We start from the raw sequence: 22,496 nt of genomic DNA on the forward strand, positions 1-22,496 counted from the left end.
GGAATATTACTCAGCCACAAAGAGAAACGAAATTGAGTTATTTGTAGTGAGGTGGATGGACCTAGAGTCTGTCCTACAGGGTGAAGTAAGTCAGAAAGAGAAAAACAAATACCATATGCTAACACATATATATGGAATCTAAAAAAAAAAAAAAGGTTCTGAAGAACCTAGGGTCAGGACAGGAATAAAGACACAGATGTAGAGAATGGACTTGAGGACACGGGGAGGGGGAAGGGTAAGCTAGGATGAAGTGAGAGAGTGGCATTTACACATATACACTACCAAATGTAAAATAGATAGCTAGTGGGAAGCAGCCGTATAGCACAGGGAGATCAGCTCAGTGCTTTATGGGAGGGTGGGAGGGAGACGCAAGAGGGAGGGGATATGGGGATATATGTATACGTATAGCTGATTCACTTTGTTATACAGCAGAAACTACACAACATTGTAAAGCAATTATACTCCAATAAAGATGTAAAAAAAAAAAAAAAACTGTCCACAAAGTGGGTGTAGAGAGAACATACCTCAACATAATAAAGGCCATATATGACAAACCTAGAGACAACATCATTCTCAATGGTAAAAAGCTGAAACCATTTCCTCTAAGATCAGGACAAGACAAGGATGCCCACTCTTGCCACTTTTATTCAGCATAGTATGGAAATTCCTAGCCATAGCAACCAGACCAGAAAAAGAAATAAAATGAACCCACACTGGAAAGGAAGAAGTAAAACCGTTACTGTTTGCAGATGGCATGATACTATATATTGAAAATCCTAAAGATGCCAGCAAAAAACTATTAGAATACATGAATTCAGTAAAGTTGGAGAATATAAATTTAACATACAGAAATCTGTTGCAGTTGTATACATTAACAATGAACTATCAGAAAGAGAAATTTAAAAAACAATCACATTGGGCTTCCCTGGTGGCGCAGTGGTTGAGAATCCGCCTGCCGGTGCAGGGGACACGGGTTCGGGCCCTGGTCTGGGAAGATGCCACATGCCGCCGAGCAACTGGGCCCGTGAGCCACAATTGCTGAGCCTGCGCGTCTGGAGCCTGTGCTCCGCAACAAGAGAGGCTGCGATGGTGAAAGGCCCGCGCACCGCGATGAAGAGTGGTCCCCACTTGCCACAACTAGAGAAGGCCCTCGCACAGAAACGAAGACCCAACACAGCCAAAAATAAATAAATAAATAAGTAAATAAATAAATAATTTAAAAAAAAAAAAAAAAAAAAAACAATCACATTTACAGGAGTTCCCTGGGGGCCTAGTGGTTAGGATTCCGGACTTTCACTGCTGTGACCCCGGTTGAGTCCCTGCCCAGGGAACTGAGATCCCATAAGCCATGCGGCCAAATAAATAAATAAATAAACAAAACAATCACATTTACAATTGCATAGAATAAAAAATGACCAAGTAGTTACTTGTGGCCTTTCTATCCCTTAGTTATACATGCTTCTAATAAACAGGGCATGTGGTTTCACTGATAAGGGCTTTTTAAAGGCCCTATAGTATAATCTAGACAACTCTAGAAAGCAACTCATACCTCATCTGCATGATCAGGCAAAGTTGTTTTACAGTTAAAGTTTCCGGGTTTCAACTTTAAGAAAAGAATAGCAGAAGAAAGCACTTCAAATTTGACCTGTTTAGTTTAAAAATTAGTGGGAAATGGGGTCCCCTAAAGTAGAAAATAAAACAAAATAAAACCAAAAAATTCAAAATAGAAGAAGGCAACCTACAAAACAAAAGAGTGAAGAAAACAGGAAAAGTAGGCAATAGCAGTCCAAAATAAAGAGGGGGAAAAAAAAAGCATGTTTCAGATTGGTCTGCCATGAATATTCCAACTTTTCATTAATCACTCCTACCCCACCTAAATTCTTCACGCTCTGGGTAGATGACCTTGCTACCTTCACCAAGGAAACAAAGGGTTACTTTAACTATCTGTGTCTCTAAGAATTTTCCAAATGCTTAGTAATTCTTTACTTCTGCCCGTTAGGGTCAAAAGATAAAATATCCCCTATTACCTAAGATTTAATTTTTTCACCTGTTCCAACCTTCATCCCACCACAAAAAAAAACTGCTTCATCATCAATCCTCTCTCTTGGTTATATTACCAATCTCTCGCTCTTTACTGGCTTCTTTCTTCAACATATAAATATGTTCAAAATCCTTTCGTCTTAAGAATACAAAAGCTCTGCCTCCACCCTGCAACCTCTCAAACTCATTCCCCAGAATGAGCTTTCCAAAACACAAACCCAATTATTTTGGGATTCTTGCTGAAAATTCCTAAAGAGTTCCCTTCAGGAGATTTTTCTAAATATCAAGATTTTATTTCTGATCAACAAATGTTCCTCGCTGTGCCAGACTCTGTCAGGCACTTATCCAAACTAACTGTAACGTCATTTTCCCATTTATCCCCAGGTAACCGTGGCTTATTCTCCAGTATTCAGCACAAACAACATTGCTTCGTATTTCCTGACCAGCCTCTCAGACTGAGATACCAATCTTTTGCCAGTGTTTTCTCTTCATCTGCCCATGACTTCTTATGCATACTATGGTGTAATCTTTGTTTTTTCTTGTCTGTCACCCTCTCTATACTATGAGTAAAGGGAAAGTGAAGACTGATTTGTTCAGCTCTGTCTCAGTACCTTTCACAGTATTCAATAAATGTCTGCTAAATGAATGATAGATCAGCAGCAAAGATAATGAGAAGTGGACGCAGTAAACCAAGTTTGAAGCAACAGACTTGAAGTAAAGATTTATTCGAACATGTGTAAAAGTGATTACCATTTGAAATATCATTCTACAATACCTAAAGCAATTGTTTTATGGGGCTTGAAAGGGAGCCAACAGAATAGACAGCCTGTCTCCCGCTGGCCCCTGCTTAGGTGAAGATGTGGATCATCTCCCTATCAGCCTAAGGATGAAGCAGACACAAAGAAAAAGCAGTGCTAAGGATGCTGCAGAGAGATGGAGTCAGAGCTTGGATTTACTGCTCTATCGCGGAACTTTTCCTGCTAGATCAATCAAATTATCTTTATTGTTTAAATCCTAATATTTTCAATTCCAACTAAGTTGTAAAATGACCACAAGTTCCTCCCATAACTATATGCATGCCCCTTTGCAATGTGCCTTAATCTTTCTTTCCTAGAAAAGGTGCAGTCTATTTCTCTAACCCTTAATCTGGGCTTGGATATATGGGACATTTGGCTAATGGGACATTGGCAAATGTGACACAGCAGAGGCTTTAAAAGGGCTTGTGCATTAGGGCTTTCCCACTGCAGAGGTTTTAAAAGCACTTGTGCATTAGGACTTTCCCATTCTTGCTACCAGGAACACTAACTATGAAGTAAAGAAGCCTGTGCTAGCCTCTTGGAGAATGAAATACCACATGGAGAGGGGCTCAGCTTTCCCTGGCAAGGCTCTAAACATGTGAGTGAGGCCGTCCTAGAACTTCCAGCCACAACCAAGCCAACCTTAGACCACAAGAACAGCCTGACCAACATATAGAATCGTGAGAAAATAAATGTTTTAAGCTACTAAATTTTGGATAGTTTTTATACAGTGTTATTGACTAGATGTTTGTGTCCCCCCAGATATGTTGACGCTTTAACTCCCATTTGGAAATGGGCTGCTGAGGAGTAATTAAGGTTAAATGAGGTCATAAGGGTGGGGCCCTGATACAATAGGATTAGTTTCTTAATAAGAAGAGACACCAGAGATTTTTTTCTCTCTCTCAGCTATCTGCAAGCCAGAAACCAACCCCACTGGACCTTGATCTGAGACTTCTAGGCTCTAGACCTGTGAGAAAATAAATGTGTGTTGTTTAAGTCATCCACTCTTTGGTATTTTGTTACGGTAGCCCAAGCAGACTTATACTATACAGCATAGCAAACTGACACAGTGAGTCTTAGCACTAGCCCTGCTAATTATTTTTAAAAGGTTACTACTAGGGCTTCCCTGGTGGCGCAGTGGTTAAGAATCCGCCCGCCAATGTAGGGAACACGGGTTCGAGCCCTGGTCGAGAAAGATCCCACATGCCGCAGAGCAACTAAGCCCGTGAGCCACAACTACTGAGCCTGTGCTCTAGAGCCCACGAGCCACAACTACTGAGCCCATGCACCTGGAGCCTGTGCTCCGCAATAAGAGAAGCCACCGCAGTGAGAAGCCCGCACACTGCAACAAAGGGTAGCCCCCGCTCGCTGCAACTAGGGAGAAGCCCGCATGCAGCAACGAAGACCCAACGCAGCCAAAAATAAATAAATTAATTAATTAATTAATTAATTAATTTTAAAAAGAAAAGGTTACTACTAAAAAAAACCTATTATTTTGTGGTATATGTAATTCAAGTTTTAAGCTAATTTATGGTTTAAGCTAATAAGGAGTTGCCTTTTGTCATCATATCTCTTCATTTGCTCTTAATGGAACATCAAAATTCTTTTTTGCTCTTTTCTGAATGGTGTCTAATATTGGACAGAGTAAAAATAGCTACATCTATCCACCAGAATAGAACTGTACTATGGTTATAGGGTACTCGAACAATATATTCACATTAATTCATTCAACTGTTTGAGCACCTACTATTTACTTGGCAACTGCTATGATAAGGATGAAAGAAAATGTAGTCTCAACTCTCAACACTGCTCAGGGAAAGAGACAGACAAAATGAATAGTTTGTAGTATAGGGTATAGACTTTCATAGGTTCTATCACTTCAATGTGATCTATAGCTTCATTCTTTATACACTAATGCCCCTAAAGCACCTTTCCAAATACTACCGAAGTCAGGCTTTCATATGTCAGTAGATGAATAACTTCAAGGTATAGCATTGTGGTACTGCCTGCCAATCAATTGTTCAGCTTCGTTATATTTACCAGTGCAGCAGTGTGTGTGCCATTGTTTAACTATTTTATTAGTTCAGTAAATACTTATCTGTTGCCACAAATTTTATAGTATTTTGATTTTAGTTTTTAAAATTCAGGAAAATGGTAAGATCCAAAGTTTGATAGTACTGATAACATGATCAAGAAAAGGTGGAACTCATCAAGTATACAGAAAGCAGGAATCTTTGGACGGATGACCACGTTTTCAATTATTAAGTAAAAAACAAAGTATATTAACGATTGGTGATATTTAAAAGTCAAGTAAAAATGATAAAAGAAGCAGAGAAATCTTTGGAATTATGAACTGTTGATTATAAAAACAATACTAGTGATCCAAATGCAAAAGAACAGTCATGAGTCCATAGGACTCTTGATGAGATAATGCTTATTATAGATTCCTTAATCATTTCAAAATGTCAAAATTGAGAATTTGATGGGAAATTATCTGTAAAAATTAGTCAGAATAGGTAAACCTATAGAGATATAAAGTAGATTGGTGGTTGTCTAGGGCTAGGGGTTCAGAGGAATGGGGAGTGACTGCTAATGAGTGCAGGGTTTCTTTTTCGGGTGATGAAAATGTTCTAAAATTGATTGTGGTGATGGTTTTACAACTCTAAATATACTAAAAACCACTGACTTGTAAGCCTGTAATGGGTGAACTGTATGGTATGTGAATTATATCTCAAAAAATATATTGCTGATTAAAGATTTAACTTGAAAGGCTCAACAGTTAAAAGATATTAATTGGTCAATATTTAGTGTTAAATCCATGCTTTTCTTGTTTTAAATAATCATGTCCAATAATTCCAAGATTAAAAAAAGAAGTAAAACACTTACAGCATAAAACCTTATAACTGTTTTATTCCCCTGGAAATAGAACAATTTCCCTCAAACAAGTAAATCTATTGTTCAACCTTATACTCTCAACTTTCATACAGATTTTCAGAAATACACATCAATAGTAGATAGCCTACATAACACAGCAAGGCCTGTAACCAAAGTATGAACAAAAAAGGTGAGGAAGTACAGTGGTTGCAACAAATTATCAGTGCAATTACTGTATCTTTAATTAAAGGACTTTCCTATCAATCTGCAACTTACCTTCATCATGACATTTAGTGTATATTTTTGATCTTCCCGCCTTGCCCCAGCTTTTGCTTCCATAGCTTCTTTTGCGCTTTCTTGTGCTTGTAGGATAGATTTCTCCCTTATTCTTTGCATCATCTCTTTGTCAACTAAAACATAAGGAATATCAATAAATTAGGATCATGATGAATTTGTTTTACTTAGGAGAAACTGCTTACACACTGATCTGGGATAAGATGTTTTTGGACCCAACTTCACATGGAGAAGTGAAAACATTTCCCAATATTAAACTGGTCAAGAAGCTAATATTAAAAGGTAAGCAAGTAACTGTAACAGTAATGAATTAGTAAAGAATGCATGCCTTGGGACTTCCCTGGTGGCGCAGTGGTTAAGAATCCACCTGCCAATGCAGGGGACACGGGTGCGAGCCCTGGTCCGGGAAGATCCCACATGCCGCGGAGCAACTAAGCCCGTGCACCACAACTACTGAGCCTGTGCTCTAGGGCCTAAGAGACACAACTACTGAGCCCATGTGCCACAACTACTGAAGCCCGCGCCTAGAGCCTGTGCTCCACAACAAGAGAAGCCACCGCAATGAGAAGCCCGTGCACTGCAACGAAGAGTAGCCCCCGCTCACCACAACTAGAGAAAGCCCACGCGCAGCGACGAAGACCCAACGTAGACAAAAATAAATAAATAAAATTTTAAAAAAGAATGCATGCCTTTGTGCACTGAGAGAGATAAACAGAGAGAGAGAGACAGAGAGGGAGGATATGAATAAGAGAGAAGAGGAACAATGGAGAGGGGAAATAAGAGAGGGAATGAGGATGGAGAGAGGGGAGAGAGAGGAAGAGAGGGTCACAAGAGGGAGAGAGAGGAGTGTGGAATGAGTGGGAGGGGGAGAGGGAAAGGGAGCCGGAGGGGACAAGATGGGAGGAAAGAGAACACATTTATTCTCCTCTCTCTCTCTGTTGAGAAACTAGAACTATTTGCTTATAAACCTGATCACAATAAATCATCTCTGGGGGGTCTCCTAGAAGAGAAGATGGGTTGAGACCATCTGATATAATCAATCACCTTCAAAAATATAAATGGTGATTTATAGTGATACATATGAAGAGTACAGAGCCAGCCTTAGTAAAAATTACAAAGTAACATGACATGTTATATACAGAATTTACCATTCACAATTATTTTTTATTCAGTCACTCAGTATTTTAGAAACCGCAGGCTGTGATCCATTAGGGGGTAAATTAGCTTAGGGGAAGAAGGATAAGGAAGGGATCTAGACTTTGAAGAAAAAAAAACAGGAGGGGAGAGGAAACTTGGGTGCAGAGTGTGAAGTAGGGGAGTGATAAGAAGGGCAGGAGTGGAGGGATGACTAGTAAAGCTTTATACACACCTTCATAGAGTTTTAAAATATATGAAAAAATACACAAAGAAAACTAGTTATATTAAAACACAAAATTTTAAAAAATAAATTTGTGACATACAAGTATGTGCTTCTTTATTAATGCATTAAATAATACATAGCAAAATGTCTAATAAATACTATAATTTCAAAGTAGTACATATAAAAGATAGAGGTACCTGTGATGTGAACATATTTGTGATTTTTACTGACACTACTGTTGTTTGTTGTCTACATTCATAGTTGAAGGGAATATTAATTTCAGTTAAAAATAAGTAAAGAGTATGGAATTTTTACCCATCCAAGATCTTGGCTGGGAATTAGGACTGAAATTAGTTCAGAAGTCTCTCCCCAAACCACCTCCTGTTTAGTAACAAAGTGGCAGACAGTTGGACCAGTTTCAGGGGCAGAAATAATTAAAAGAAAATCAAGTTTCCAAGTGAAATGTTCCACATCTAAAAGAAATGAAAAATGGATCAAGAAGGAACTTCAGAAAAAAATGGAGCAAGTATGTTTTGAATAATGAGGGAGGCAGGCTTGGAGTATAGACTGGAGCTCCACAATACTGCATGTGAAAAAAAGATTGTTAAACAATTTCACTGAATTGCATGTGAAACTGAGTTTGACTTCTAAAAGAATCTCAAACCTGGTTTCTGAAGTAAAATCGATGTTCATTACTTGTTATATAAGTTAGTTTTAAGACTGTTTTGATTAGTCTAACTGGCAAATTACGGTCAAACCCAACCTGCTCCCTGATTTCTTTCAGCACATAAGCTAAGAATAATTTTTACAGTTTTAAATAGTTGAAAAAGATCAAAAGAATAGTAATACTTTATGACATATACAAATTAGAATAAATTGAAATTTCAGCGCCTATAAATACCTATTGTCTATGGCTGCTTTTGTGCTGCAATAACAGAGCTGAGTAATTGTGACACAGAACACATAGCCCACAAAATCCAAAATATTATCTGGTCCTTTACAGAAAAAGTTTGCCAACTCTTAGTTTAAATGGTCAAAATTTGGAATCGTTGACCATATAACCATGAAAGAGAAGACTCAAGCACCTGTGCACTGAAAGCAGATATCTAAATCAGAGAGGAAGGTTATGATTAGAAAATTCCCTTCCCACTCCTGGATAAGGTGGCCAACCAGTTTAAGAAGGGAATTTGACAGAGAAGAAAGTGTTTCATGTCAGAAACAGGGGAAAGTAACACGTTTACGGATATGACTCTTCTTTAGAGCCTAAAAAGTTGGTGGACAAAACGTTACCTGGGGAAATCAAGACATACATACACACACACACACACACACACACACAAACAAACATTTAAGTCAGTGGTTCTCAAACCTGGCCAGGCATCATAATCACCTGGGGAGTTCTCAACCCCCAATCTGTTTATTTTAAAAGAAGCCATTCTAATAGATGATGGTTCTGGTCCCATCTAACTTCAAAATTAAGATTATCAACAACAGCTGAAATAAATCAAAGTATTTACATTTAATCTTAGGTACGAAGTCAGAACACCCTGGGTGTGTTTCATGACATATTCCCAGGCCCCATCTCAGACTTGAATCAAAAAGGAAGGCAGGGGTAGGAGAGCAGGTATCTGGTTTTTAAAAACTCCTCAGTTATTCTGGGACTCAATAAAGAACTAAAGTAAGCTGGCTATGGTAACCTACCTTAACCAGTATTTTCTGAGCTGAATACCACATTTTAGAGAAAAATTCCACCTGGTCCTAGGTATTAAAAAATTAAATTCCACAGCAAGATACCAAGAAAACATTAATATAAAGAATGGCTGCAGTTTCCCCATTCTCAATAGTCCCAACTCAAGGCTTAACGCCAAAGACCTAAGAGAAATTTCAGGCAGTAGATAAAAAACACAAGAAAACATGACAACTAGATCAGGGAGGAAGATAACAGAGCTAAAGCAGTATAGGGCAATTACTGACCCACAAAGCTGATCTTGGCAGAAGAATAGAGTACTGATTAAGAGTACAGAGAATGGGGGATCTCAACTTGGACTGTACATTATAATTCCCAAAAAGCATTTTAAAAACTACCAGTACGTAGGTCTCAGTCTCACTCCCAGAAACTGATTTGATTGGTCTAGGGTGAGATTCAGACATCTGTATTCTGTAAAAGTTCCGTAGGTGAAACACTGCTCTAGAGTCAAACTGCTAAGACTGCACTTCTAGTCTGCCACTTACTAGTTGTGTGACCTTTGGCAATTACTCAACCCTTCTGTGCCTCAGTAGCTCCACCTTAAAAAAAAGGGGGGGGGGTACCTAAGTGATAGATTGTTGTGAGGATTAACAGATGAACTAATGCCTAATACAAAATGAGTGCTAAATAAAGGCCATATTGGGAGGCCTTATCCCCTGAAGATAGGAGCCCACAACCTTTAAAAGCTAGTATTAATGGACTCTAATTTTTGAGTAATTAGATTACTCAGGAATTAGGTGATTTATTTTAAGAGGCAGCTGAAGCACTAACTCTTTTAAATCATGCTATGTGTCTATTTCGTTTTCCTAGAATAGCAACATAAATTTCAAAAGAGAAATTTTTAAATGGTATAAAGTATAAAAAGCACAACCACGGCTTCCCTGGTGGCGCAGTGGTTGAGAGTCTGCCTGCCAATGCAGGGGACACGGGTTCGATCCCTGGTCTGGGAGGATCCCACATGCCGAGGAGCAACTAGGCCCGTGAGCCACAACTACTGAGCCTGCGCGTCTGGAGCCTGTGCTCCGCGACAAGAGAGGCCGCGATAGTGAGAGGCCCCCGCTTGCCGCAACTAGAGAAAGCCCTAGCACAGAAACGAAGACCCAACATAGCAATCAATCAATCAATCAATCTTAAAAAAAAAAAAAAAAAGCACAGCCAGCTGAACGTCTTTTAGTAAAGAACTTACCACCTGACAGAGAAAGGGTCTCCCACACGGCCGCTTCTTTTTTGTGTAAAGTGAAAACAATAGTGTCATTCCCAATCTTGGCTTTGCTGCTCTCATCGTCTATGGGAGCATAGAGAAACACCTCAAATAAAAATGGAGGGCAGTTCACCTATTCAGAAGGGGTAAAACGGAAGTCAATTTAGTTACACAAATGAAAGACACACCCGTTAAGAAATAAGTGATAGAGACCAAAATCATTTTCTTAAATTCCTGCTATAAATTTATTCCAGGTCACGATAAAAGCACGGCATATGAGGAAGTCCTGGATAAAATAATCTCTGACCTGGTGACATCTGTCTACAGACGAGGTGTCACCTGTATGGGATTCGTATTTTGTTTTGTTTGTTTTGCTTTGTTTTATTTTTAATAGGACTAAAATTTTAGGACGCTTATCTGCAAGGACGCGCCTGTGCATGTCCACAGCCGCGCCCTTGCAGCCGCTTCGGACCACACCCCCGGCCCCCCAACACCCGCCCCCCCCGGCAGGCACGACTCGCTTTCCTACCTTCAGATAGTTTTCCGTGCAGAACACGTCCGCGTCCCTGACGCTGACGCCTCTGAGGGGCACAGAGATGAAGACCGCAGTCCTCGTCTGCTGCCAGCTGTAGTCGCTAACCTGCAGGGGCATCCCGGGAGGCTTCCGAAGAGGCTGGGGAAGACGCGCGCCCGCTCGGTTGCTAGGGAAGCCGGGGTTACCACAGGCCAGCCCTTCCGGGTCAGGCCGGGCCGTGGCCTCCTCGCCCCCCGTTCCCAGCGTGCCCCGGGCGCGTCACTGCGGTCGACCTGCGGACTCCCCTCGCTACTGCTTGGGCGCCCCTGGCGGGAGCGTTACCGTTACCTGAGGTCTTATCTCTTACCCGCAGTCCAAGCGAATCTGCGAAGTAGCAGACCCACTTCCGCTTAAGCAAGAAAAGAGCTTCACGCTTGAAAATGCAGAAAAGGATGTGGGAAAGCGCGACCCGCGAGAAGCAGGTGCGACGTCCACGCGCCATTGCAGCCCTGGCCTTTTGTTTGTTCTGACGGAGGCTGTAGAAGTTAGCACCATTTGGTGTTCCTGTTTTGGAAATTTCCTGCTCATACTGACGTTCTGGCCTAGGAGCTTGCCTGTACTATTGTAGTCCTTAAAATCCTATCAACCGTAAGCCCGTCACAAGCATGTAGGTAGGGTTCGCTCCTTGGTTTGAGAACTGGGGAGAAACGACCGTATGACTCATCTGGCGAATGCTTGGCTGCAACTCAACTGTAGGATAAGTTGAATTGACACGGATATGTTTTACAGTTGTTTAAGGAGACTTGTAACTTTAGCGCTGAGAGGAAACTTGAAGATCATGTGGTCTTCCCACATGCAGTATTTAAGGAATCTGAGATCCATATACCCAACCCCATTGCCACATGGATTAGTGGCTGAACTGTGATTAAGATCCTGACCCCATAACTCCCATTCCAATCTTCTTTCCTTGGGATGCTTTCTGGAGACACAGTTTATAAATTACTGGAATTTGATGTTAAAAAAAAAAAAGGACATGAAAATTAACCATCTACAAACTATTTGCCACCTAGGAATGGGGATTTTTTAACATTTTACTTTTGGAAGTCATTAATACAAATTTAAAAGCTCCTGAATAAGTCCTTGAGGAAAGCTAAGGAGCAGCAGACATTGGGAGGAAAAAAAATCATCTTTTACCCCCCAAACAGAGCACCCCTCACTACCTTACCTAATTTTGTCAGCTGTTCATCATCTCAAGGTTCCGTAACTTTGAATACTGGGGCCATGTTAGACTTCTTTTCCCTTGTCCTCCTAATCGGAGAAACCTAACAATCAATCCTGTAGATTCTTTTTTATGTTGCTTTTGGCATTTTTCCCCCTTTTGTTTCAAACTCTCCTGTGTCTTCAAAAGACAGAGTTTATGCATTCCTGTTATATAAAATGTTAAAGTGTAGATTCTGCCACTACATAAAAACACAAGTGATACAATGTATGTATAGAAAATAAAAAGGATACTTTGTTCTGTTTGGGAGTTTCAGAAAAATTCGTTAGCAATCATTTTGTTAAGCACATACAAATCTCTGTGGTGAAATTGTTCTCCTGACTACCAGTCTTATGAAACTTTTTACACTCTGAGTGAATTATATCTTTTTTTTAAAAAACTTGATCAGTTTTATTGCTGAATCGTTACATCAGCTGATACCAATTTAAAACACCATTAATCTTTATACATTGTTTCAAGACAGGTACTTACCTAAAAAGTGTTTCACAAGCCTTGAAACTAATTCAGTCTTAAAAGTCTTAATCTGTTTCCTATTAGATTTAAAAATCAAAAAATCTTAACCTAACCCGAGTGTGGATGGAAATTTGATATATGGCAAAAGTGACTGTGCACATAAATGGGGAAAAGCAAAGAAAGGAATGACTATTGAATACATTGGGTGCTAGGAGAAATGGTCACCATATGGGAAAAAATGGGATTGGCTCTCTACATGCATATGGTGTCACACACAAAAATGAATTTCAGATGAACTAAAGACATACAAGCTTAAAACATATATATATTTTATATATACACATACACAAATACGCATGTGTGTTTGTATGATCTTGGAGTAAGAAAGGATTTCTTAAGTATGACATCAAAAGCACTTACCTTAAAGGAAAAAGATTGAAAACTTGAACTAAAATGAAGAGCTGGTGCTCACCAAAAGGCACAATAAAGAATGGCAAGATATATATATTTTCAATGCCCTTCAGTCAAAGACCACAGGGGCACCTGTAGTTGAACAAGTTGAGCTTATTTAGTCATTGGGCACACACCACATTGAGTGTCTCAGTAAGGGGGTGTCAGAACTGGAGGGAAGATCTAAGGGAGGGAGGGTTTCCTCTAGATTGGGCCCTTTATTAAAGAGAGGGTAACTCTATGACTGGGTAAAGAAGTAACTGTTCATAGCAGCTTCTAGCAAAAACCTAAAAACAAGCCAAATATCTATCAATAGGTATATTCATACAAAAGAGTATCATACAACAGTAAAAATGAATTAATTTTACTTTACATTGGATGGATGAGTGGAAAAAAGCAAGTCTTATAAGACCCTTAAGGAACAATGCCATTTTTATAAAACTTGAAAATAATGAAAACCAAATTTGTTGGTTAAGGATTCGTAAAGGAAAGTTAAGGTGTAAGAAAGGGTAATGGTTAACTCCTAGGTGAAAGTCTTGCAAATGACACCCTTTGTGGTAGCCAGAAAAGCTGATTTCTACATAGACACACCATGAATTAAGACAAAGTTTCTCAAAGTGTGGTCCCCTGACAACAATATCAGCATCATCTGGGGACTTGCTGGAAATGCAAATTCCCAGACCCCACTCCAGACCTGCTGAACCAGATAATCTGGAACTGAGGCCCAGCAATCTGTGTTTTAACACGCCCACCAGGTAATGCTGATACATACCAAAGTCTGTGACCCACTAGGTTAAGAGCTAGGTTTTCATGGAGGAAAGGAGAAACTTACAAAGCCAAGAAAAAACACAGGTTTCCCCATTCTCCCATCATCCCAAGGAGAAGCACACTGGGGCCAGAGCACTATGCTTGATCTGCAGTGTAGCTCTGCATTACAGGAGAGGAATTCCATCCCCTTGCTGTTCTCCCTTCTTATAGGGTAAACATGAAAGGAACCTTTTTGGGAGGGAAGTTATTGGGACCCAGGCAATCTTGGTTTAGGTGCAAACTATTTATAAGACTTATCTGTGAAAGCCAGCTACCCAATATCTGGAGACCTTGATTCACATGGAAAGATTTAGTTGGAAGAAAAAAATTACTAGTATCCTGGCAAGCTGCGTCAGATGCAGCCCCTCCCACTGGAAGACAGGAGGTCCAGGTCCTATTGGCTGGTTCCCTAGGAAAATCGAGAGAACACCCCAAATTATTTTTTGTTTGATTTTGTTCATCACAACAAAGCATGCCATCAGAGACCATCAAAGAAATTGCCAATTTTTTTCCCTCTCTAATTTTGGTGATGGATTTGCCTTATTCATCTTTTGATTCATAACGTACATATACAAATATCTATTATTTTTTATGTAACAAATATTACAAAATTAAAGTAAAATTTTTAAAAACAAGCTCTATAATAGAGAAGGGTCCTTATTTTCTCCTTATGTATTGTGAGGCTCTTAGGGAGTGAAAATGTACATTATGAAGCAAAAATTAAATCTGATTTATTATTCTTCACCTAAAATGAATTAACTAAAATTTGTTTATTTTTTGATGGTCAAACTGTCAAATTTGGCCATTGGGAAAGGTTGATTTATGACTTTTTTAACACCACCCCAGAACTTTTTTAAGCCTTTTCAAAATCCTTTATTCTTGGAACAAAAATGATTTAGACCCACTTTGAATTTTTTTCCTTTTTTTTTTCTCCTCTAGGAAAGGGAATCAGTCATTCTCCAAGAACCATTAGTTCTTTTTAATGGGGAATAGCTTTCAAGAGCAAAATCTAGGTACTAGGTTTTAAATGCATTAGCTATTTTACTATTTTAAATTTGCGCTTTAGAAAAACACAATGTGATTTACAGTTAGACAAGAATATATAGGTAGAGCTCGTGTAGACAGTGTGAACTATCCGTTTATACTTTTCCTTTTATTTTTGGCCCAAATATCTTAGATTGACATTTACAAAGTATAGATCTCAATGATTTTTCCTATTAGACTTGGTTTAGCATATCAGTTTTTTAAAAAAATTTTAAGTGCTTCTAGTTTCTGATCTGGCATGTACAGAGCTTGGAAGTCACCACTCCATCCCAACAAGTAAAAAGCTGAACAAAATGAAAAATCAACAACTCTTCTTAGCTCCACAAGAAAAGTGAGGTCACAGGGCAAACCCCTGCCCCCCTGATGGGAAAGATTGTATCTATAGAGAATCACAACCCATCAGAGCAGAAACCTCCGTGGGAACTAGTGCCAAGGTGGGAAAACCTGAATGTAGTTGACAAATTGCTGGAGGCCCACTGTGGGCAAGTCTGAGAGACCCAGTCATCAGGGAGCCCTCAACACTTTTGTGAGTTTTACTTCCTGAAGTTCTACCAGGTTCACACAGTGAATACTGCACAAAAAATATTCTCATGCTCCCAGCAGGGGGATGGGAAAAGGAACCATTCTGAAATATGCCAGAGCATTTGTTCTTAGCAAGATCTGACCTCGGGAGAAACTATTTAACCAGAGCCTAACCTGCTAGGGTTTTATCAGAGTTTAACTGACTAGAGAGAAATTTACAGCATTAAATGCATATATTAGAGAAAGATTTAAAAATCAATCAACTAAGCTTCTACCTTAGGCAGCTAGAAAAAGAAAAGCAAATTAAATCCAAACTAGCATTAAAAAATGAAATAATTAAAAATTAGAGCATAAATCAATGAAGTTAAAAATAAGAAATCAATAGAGAAAATCAATAAAACAAATCTGGTTCTTTGAAAATAAAATCAACAAGCCCCTAGCCAGGTTACCTAAGGAAGAAAAGGGAGAGGACACAGATAACTAATATGAGAAACGAAAGAGGGGATATCACTGCAGACAACATGGATATAAAAAGGATAATAAAGGAATACTATGAACAACTCTATGCCTACAGATTTGATAATCTACAAGAAATGGGCCAATTCCCTGAAGGACATGATCTGCCAAAACTCACACCAGAAGAAATAGACAATCTGAATAGGCCTATATCTATTAAAGAAATTGAGTCGATAATCCATAACATTCCAGAACAGATCACTCCAGGCCCAGATGGGGGTCGCTAGTGAATTCTACCAAACATTAAGGAAGAAATTATACCAATTCTCTACAGTTTCTTTCAGAAGATAGAGGCAGAGACTGTATTTCCTAACTCATTCTATAAAGCCAGACATACTACCACCCTAGAAATCTCCAAGAAGACTTAGCCAACCTTGTGCCAAGTCTTGAGGTTGGTTAGTGTCAATCCTCTAACTTTGTTCTCCTTCAGTAATGTGTTGACTATTCTGGGTATTTTGCCTCTCCATATAAACTGTAAAATCAATTTGTCAATATCCACAAAATAACTTGCTAGGATTTTGATTGGGATTGCATTAAATTTATAGATCAAGTTTGAAGAACAATAATCAAGGCAGTGTGGTATTGGTGAAAGGATAGACAAATACATCAGTGGAACAGAATAGAAAACCCAGAAATATACCCACAGGAATATAGTCAACTGATCTTTGACAAAGGAACAAAAGCAATGTGATGGAGAAAGGATAGTCTTTTCAACAAATGGAACAACTGGACATCCGCAAACAAAAAAGTGAATCTAGGCATAGCGGCTATAACCTTCACAAAGTGATTTCAAAATGGATCACAAACCTAAATGTAAAATGCAAAATTATAAAACTCCTAGAAGATAACATGGGAGAAAATCTAGATGACCTTGAATTTGGTGATAAATTTTTAGATACAACACTAAAGGCATGATTCATGAAAGAAATAATTGATAAGCTGGACTTGATTAAAATAAAATTTTTCTGCTCTGTGGGTGACACTATCAAGAGAATGAAAAGACAAGACACAGAATGGGAGAAAATATTTGCAAAAGATACATATGATAAAGGACTGTTATCCAAAATACATAAACTCTTAAAACGGAAACAATTAGAAAACAAACAACCCGATTAAAAAATGAGCCAAACCTTGACAGACACCTCACCAAAGAAGATACACAGTTGATAAATAAGCATATGAAAAGATGCTCCACATCATATGTCATCAGGGAAATACAAACTAAAACAATGAGATACCACTACTACACACATATTAGAATGGCCAAAATCCAGAACAGTGACAACACCAAATGCTGGTGAGGATGTGGAGGAACTCTCATTCATTGCTGGTGGGAATGCAAAATGGTACAGCCACTTGAAGGACAGTTTGGCAGTTTCTTACGAAATGAAACATACTCTTACTATTTGATCTAGCACCTCTCACCCTACCAGGCTCAGCATTTCCTATCCCATTCCCTTTTTTATTTCTTCTTAGCACTTATTCTCTAATAGACTTTTAGTTTACTTATTTTCTGTCTCTACAGAATAAAAACTTCATGAGTGTAGTGATTTTTGTCTGTTTGATTTACTGCTATATTCTTAGCATTTACTACAGTGCCTGACATATAAATAACACTCAGTAAATGTTGAATGAATGAATATCTACATACTGGGTTTCGTAATTTTAATTTTTATTCTTTAGTTTACCTTTCAGGATCCTGAATGGTACTTCTCTTTAAAGCCTTTTTCAGGCTATGCTGTCATTTTCATCTTGAGTGGATCGAAATTTTAAAGGATGTTGGTTGGCTGTTTTTATCATTAGTTTTCTTCATATGTTTTGAAATTTTGATTTAGAGTGGGTTGGGTTTTTTTTCTTTCCTTTTATTTTTATTTCTTTCCTCTAGGTTCATCCTTTCCTTTCTAGCAGTTTTAAGTTGCCTCTAACTTGCGTCCTAGGGACTCCAATTCAGCCAAGTGTTACATGCTAATTTAGTTTCGAATTCTTTGGTGATACTGTACACCAGTTATCAACTGAGCAAATTACAAAACTGTGCACTTCTTCCACTTTAGGCCTATAAGCTGGAGTCCCAGGTATCAGCTGGAGCTAGGTTTGCTTTTTAACCTTTTTCACGTGTGGGGCAGCAGTGCAGAGGAATCCCAGCTCCCTCCAGGCTTAAAGCAGTGCTATGTTTTTTGCCCTTTTTTCATTCCTGTTATTTCTGTCAGCCATTTTTTTTTTAAATCAGTTTCACCAGAGGCTCATCAATTTTATTAATCTTTTAAATATGGGTTGGCCAAAAAGTTCATTTGGGTTTTTCCATAACATCTTACGGAAAAACCCGAATGAACTTTTTGGCCAACCCAATAAAATAAAATCTTTTATCTTTTAAAGATAAAAATCGCCTATTTGTGGCCCTATTATTCCTCTCTAGTGTTTGTTTTCTATTTTATTTCCTATTATTTTCTTTACTGTTTCCTTCCATCTACTTTCCTTAGGATTTTTTATTCTTCTCTTATCCTCTTGAGATCAACACTTAGCATTATATTTGGGGCTTAAAAATTATCTAAAGCTATACATTTCCCATTAAGTATTGTGTTATTGCATCTCTTAAGTTTTGAAATGTAGTAGCACTTTAGACCTCATTACCCTGCCAGATTATAATTTTTTTTTTTTTTCCAGATTATAATTTTTGACTGCAAATTTCTGCTTTGGACTCAGAGTCAGGCAGGATGCTGCTTCGTTATCATTTATGCTTTTTTCTTTATTTCTTGTCCTGGGATGTATTTATGTTGGTTTTGAACCCAATTGTATCTTTTTATATTTATCATTGCTATATGTTTGTAACAAAGGGATACCTTAGAGCATCAATTCATAATGTTATTTGATCAGAAGTCTCTGTACATCTTTTCTCTTTCCTACAACAGGTAAGATACATTTTTCCTGTTTTTTTTTCCTTCCACACATTTAAAAAAATCTTTTGTGCATTCAAATTTTATCTTGTATTTTTGTCACTTTTATTACCTCTAATACCAAGTTGCGTCAACTGATACATTCACATTTTATGCATTCTCTTTTTACTCAAGGCACCTGATGGTTGTTTCAAGCAAACTTTGTTTTCAAGCAAAACTAATTTTATCATTCAAGCAAGTTTGTTCTTAATACTGCTACAGCGGTGTCTCTACTTCAGGGATCACTAAGCTGCTGAGATTGTAGCACTCCTCTCCAATTTTCTATTACCAAAACTGGAGTCCTAATTTGTAAAAATCAAAATAGAGATATGTTCACATTTTCTTAAGGAAACTCAGGACTCAGTGTTATGTATAAACTTCACAGGAAAAACAAGTTGTGTATAGCAAAGCCTGTCCAAAAATATTGGTTTGCTCCTCAGTATAAAACTAAATTCCTGGTAAATTGTAGGCTACTGCGCTGCTTAATGTTTCCTAGGACATCTCCTACCCAAAGCCAAGACTGTTACGCCTACTTGTCTTGATAAAAGTCAAGCATTTAAAAAACAGTTATTTTTCTCTTTAAAAACTAGCTTTATTTAAAAGAATCTGAAGCATAACACTAATAGGAAACAAACTTACAATACATATTGTTCAAGAAAGCCTGCCATACATAATTTCTACTAATAGTAGGTCTATATACTGATAAATAACATTCTTTATACAATGCACAAATGACATTTAGCATGATCCCTGAAAAGAATGGCCAACAATAACATGGACTGTTTGATAGAACCTCTACCCGTCTTACTACTTACCTACAGAATAAAAAACTAAAATGTGGAGATAAGTTAAACTCATCCAATTTTAAATTCTAGCACAGTGTTTAAGGAAGAAAGAAAAAGGATAAGAAGGAAGAAATTATAAGAGTTAAATATCTTAAAAAGAAAAATGAGAATTGGCTTACCATTATTTATAGTAATTATTAAAAAGTATTCAGAATTGAGAATTATTTGGTTTAATATTTGGAAGCCCTTAGACAGTTAAACTATCAATTATCTACTATATCCAATCAGTTACCAAGCCAATTTTATTTCCCTGAAAACTGTAACCTGTACATTAACCACATAAAGAAAATAAACAATTTGGGGGTAACCTAGTCATTTCATACTTTATTCAGATTTTTCCACAAAGCAATTCATGAATCATTTAATACGAATACTTCTTTCAATTTCTATGATTCAAATAGAAACAGACCCAGTTCTAAAAGATTGTATATGAAAATACCAGAAAAAAAATCCCTAACATGTAAAACTAAATTTTTAATACAAAAAAAGAAACCCATGAAAACACTGGGCATTCAAATAAAGTATAATGGGATTATGACACAGTATCGTATCTGGCATTATTTAAAATTTAAGAACTGAATCAGATTTATTGCTATGTCAATTCTATCAACAGCCAACAATCAAATGTACAAAATATACCACAACAACCATGCCAAAAATGATGCTGTATAGAAAGATCATTAGCATAACATTGGTAGACATTAATCTTGTAATATACATCACTGATATAGTAAAACCTTGTTAATTCAGGTTAAATTGATGTCTAAAAATTTGAATATTTTAAAAGATATGCAGTTTAAGCACTCACAAGCATTCTTTTTTTTTTTTTCTGTTAAGCATGTAATTTCAAATATACAAATTTCCAAGTATCTATTACGCTTCTTTTGGGTACTTAAGGTTTAATGACAAAAGAATGCTTTTAAACTAGTATTCTGAAATAAATGCCTCTAAAAAGCTTAAAATTTTCCCAAGATTAAACATTTTTCTTTAAAATTTTGATTATGACTTTTATTAACAAATCTTTTCATCAGATAATACAAAGTAAACATTCAAGTCTTGTATCAGTGGTTATAAATTGTAATTAGAGGAGTTTTATGGTATTTTAATAGTTTATTAATAAATGAAGATAATATGACTACTTATTTTGGTTATGGTGGAGTGAATGATATCTTTTTTGGTTGGAAGACATCAGAATAAGTTCAAAGTCTAATATATAATTTTAATGGTATGGGCTAAAAAAATCGAATATGCACTGTCAATTAAGATAATTCCTTAGTAAATTATAACTGTAAGAGGAAGATCAAATTTTTAAGAAGTATTTATTGTATTATGAGTGCTATGAATTGCCAACACCAAATTTTACCCCTCTCTCCCATTTCAAAGACATCAGGCCATCTACTAATCCATAAATATTGATGTCTCACATACTTCATAGAGTAGCTTAAACATACCAGCATATGAAATAATTAGTATTACATAGTAATTTCCTTTGCCATAGGAATAAGTGTTGGACAAAGTCTGGAAACATTTTATTTTCCAATTTGAATTACAGTAATTTTGCCACAGATCACAGCACTAGTGCATGTGTTACTTTAAACATGCTCTAAGAACAAAACAAAAATTTACTGCAAAAATACATGTCACCAATGTGGAACACACTCAGATTTGTATAAAAGTACTGAACTAATATCCCAAAAAGAGGTATATGTAAGCAGTACATAAGGAAGAAATAGTTTTAATATGAAACAGTCATTTAAGTCACATACATCATGATAAGAAGCAGGACTTTCTTTTATAAAAGATATTTTAACTAACAAGCAACATCATCTACATCACCTACAGAACAAGAAAAGTACAGGTATTTAGAATAAGTTTTAATATAATTACAAGTAATGTGTTTCAACAAAATATGACAAAGACGAAGCTTATCCATTGGGTTTCATTAAAAGTCTTCAATGAAAACTTTCTTCCCTTTATTTGCCCTAGACCACTTGTCTTGGGAGATACTAATCCCATCCCCAGTCCCTTTACTCCAGGGGTGCCTCTAAGCTCCCATCACTGTACCAAGAGTTGGAAAATTACAGATATAACTTCTATACTGCTTTATCGGATAAATGGAATAGAGAAAAGGGGGAAGTTGCTAAAATTTGGAAATGAGAAGAAAATCTCTGAGTTCAGAAGTAGAGGAAAAGAAATTGTGAAAAGTCTCCACAATCTAAAGGAGATTGGGAAGTACTCTCAAGAACCTATCAGTCAATTTGATAAAAATACTGCTTTCCATGGTGCCTAAATGTGGTCATATTGTCTGAAATCAAAGATATTAAAGATTCATTCTGAATAAAGTCTTTAAAAAAAGAGATATTTAATCTCACTTCATTATCTTTGTTAAAATCTTGCTGCAAAAGACTGTCCCCTTAAAATCTAGCCAACCACAGCCAACAAAGAAATGAGAATTCTGATTAGAGGAAAGATATGAAATTTTGAAGTACAGAGCATCCAGGAAGGCAATAGGCAAGTTGGTTTATACAGCATTCCACTTGAGAGTTTAGGATGGGAAGAGGGCAACTGGGAAACACACCAAACAACTCAACCTTCCTGAACCAAATCAGGAAAAAGGAAAGACCTCTGCTACTTTCTCCTTCCTACATTGATTGATTCCCTAAAGAGGACTGAGCACTCAGTATGATACAATACTGTTGTTAACTACATGATGGTGTAAATAAGCCTTCATGAGCTTTCCTAAGGATCTAATCATCTTATACAGAGTTCTAAACCACTATTTACAAATGAACTTTGGGAATCTGGATGCTTTTAATTAAACTT

At 37.3% G+C, this 22,496-nt stretch overlaps 1 protein-coding gene across 2 annotated transcripts in view; it reads right to left on the minus strand.

The window, feature by feature from the left end:
- Positions 1-11,036, minus strand: part of DNAAF4 (dynein axonemal assembly factor 4) — an 82,402-nt gene extending 71,366 nt beyond the window's left edge. Inside the window, exons 1-3 of one of the 2 annotated variants that reach the window (XM_068551925.1) lie at positions 10,843-11,036; positions 10,299-10,446; positions 5,988-6,121 (exon numbers count right to left, since the gene is read on the minus strand). In XM_068551925.1, coding sequence (XP_068408026.1) covers positions 5,988-6,121; positions 10,299-10,446; positions 10,843-10,965 — 405 coding nt within the window. In that variant the 5' untranslated portion in view covers positions 10,966-11,036. The remainder of the gene's footprint in view (positions 1-5,987; positions 6,122-10,298; positions 10,447-10,842) is intronic. The other variant, XM_068551920.1, reaches the window with a different exon arrangement.
- Positions 11,037-22,496: the final 11,460 nt, after the last annotated feature.

The sequence above is a fragment of the Eschrichtius robustus genome, chromosome 1 (assembly GCF_028021215.1).
Source record: "Eschrichtius robustus isolate mEscRob2 chromosome 1, mEscRob2.pri, whole genome shotgun sequence".
NCBI lineage: Eukaryota > Metazoa > Chordata > Mammalia > Artiodactyla > Eschrichtiidae > Eschrichtius > Eschrichtius robustus.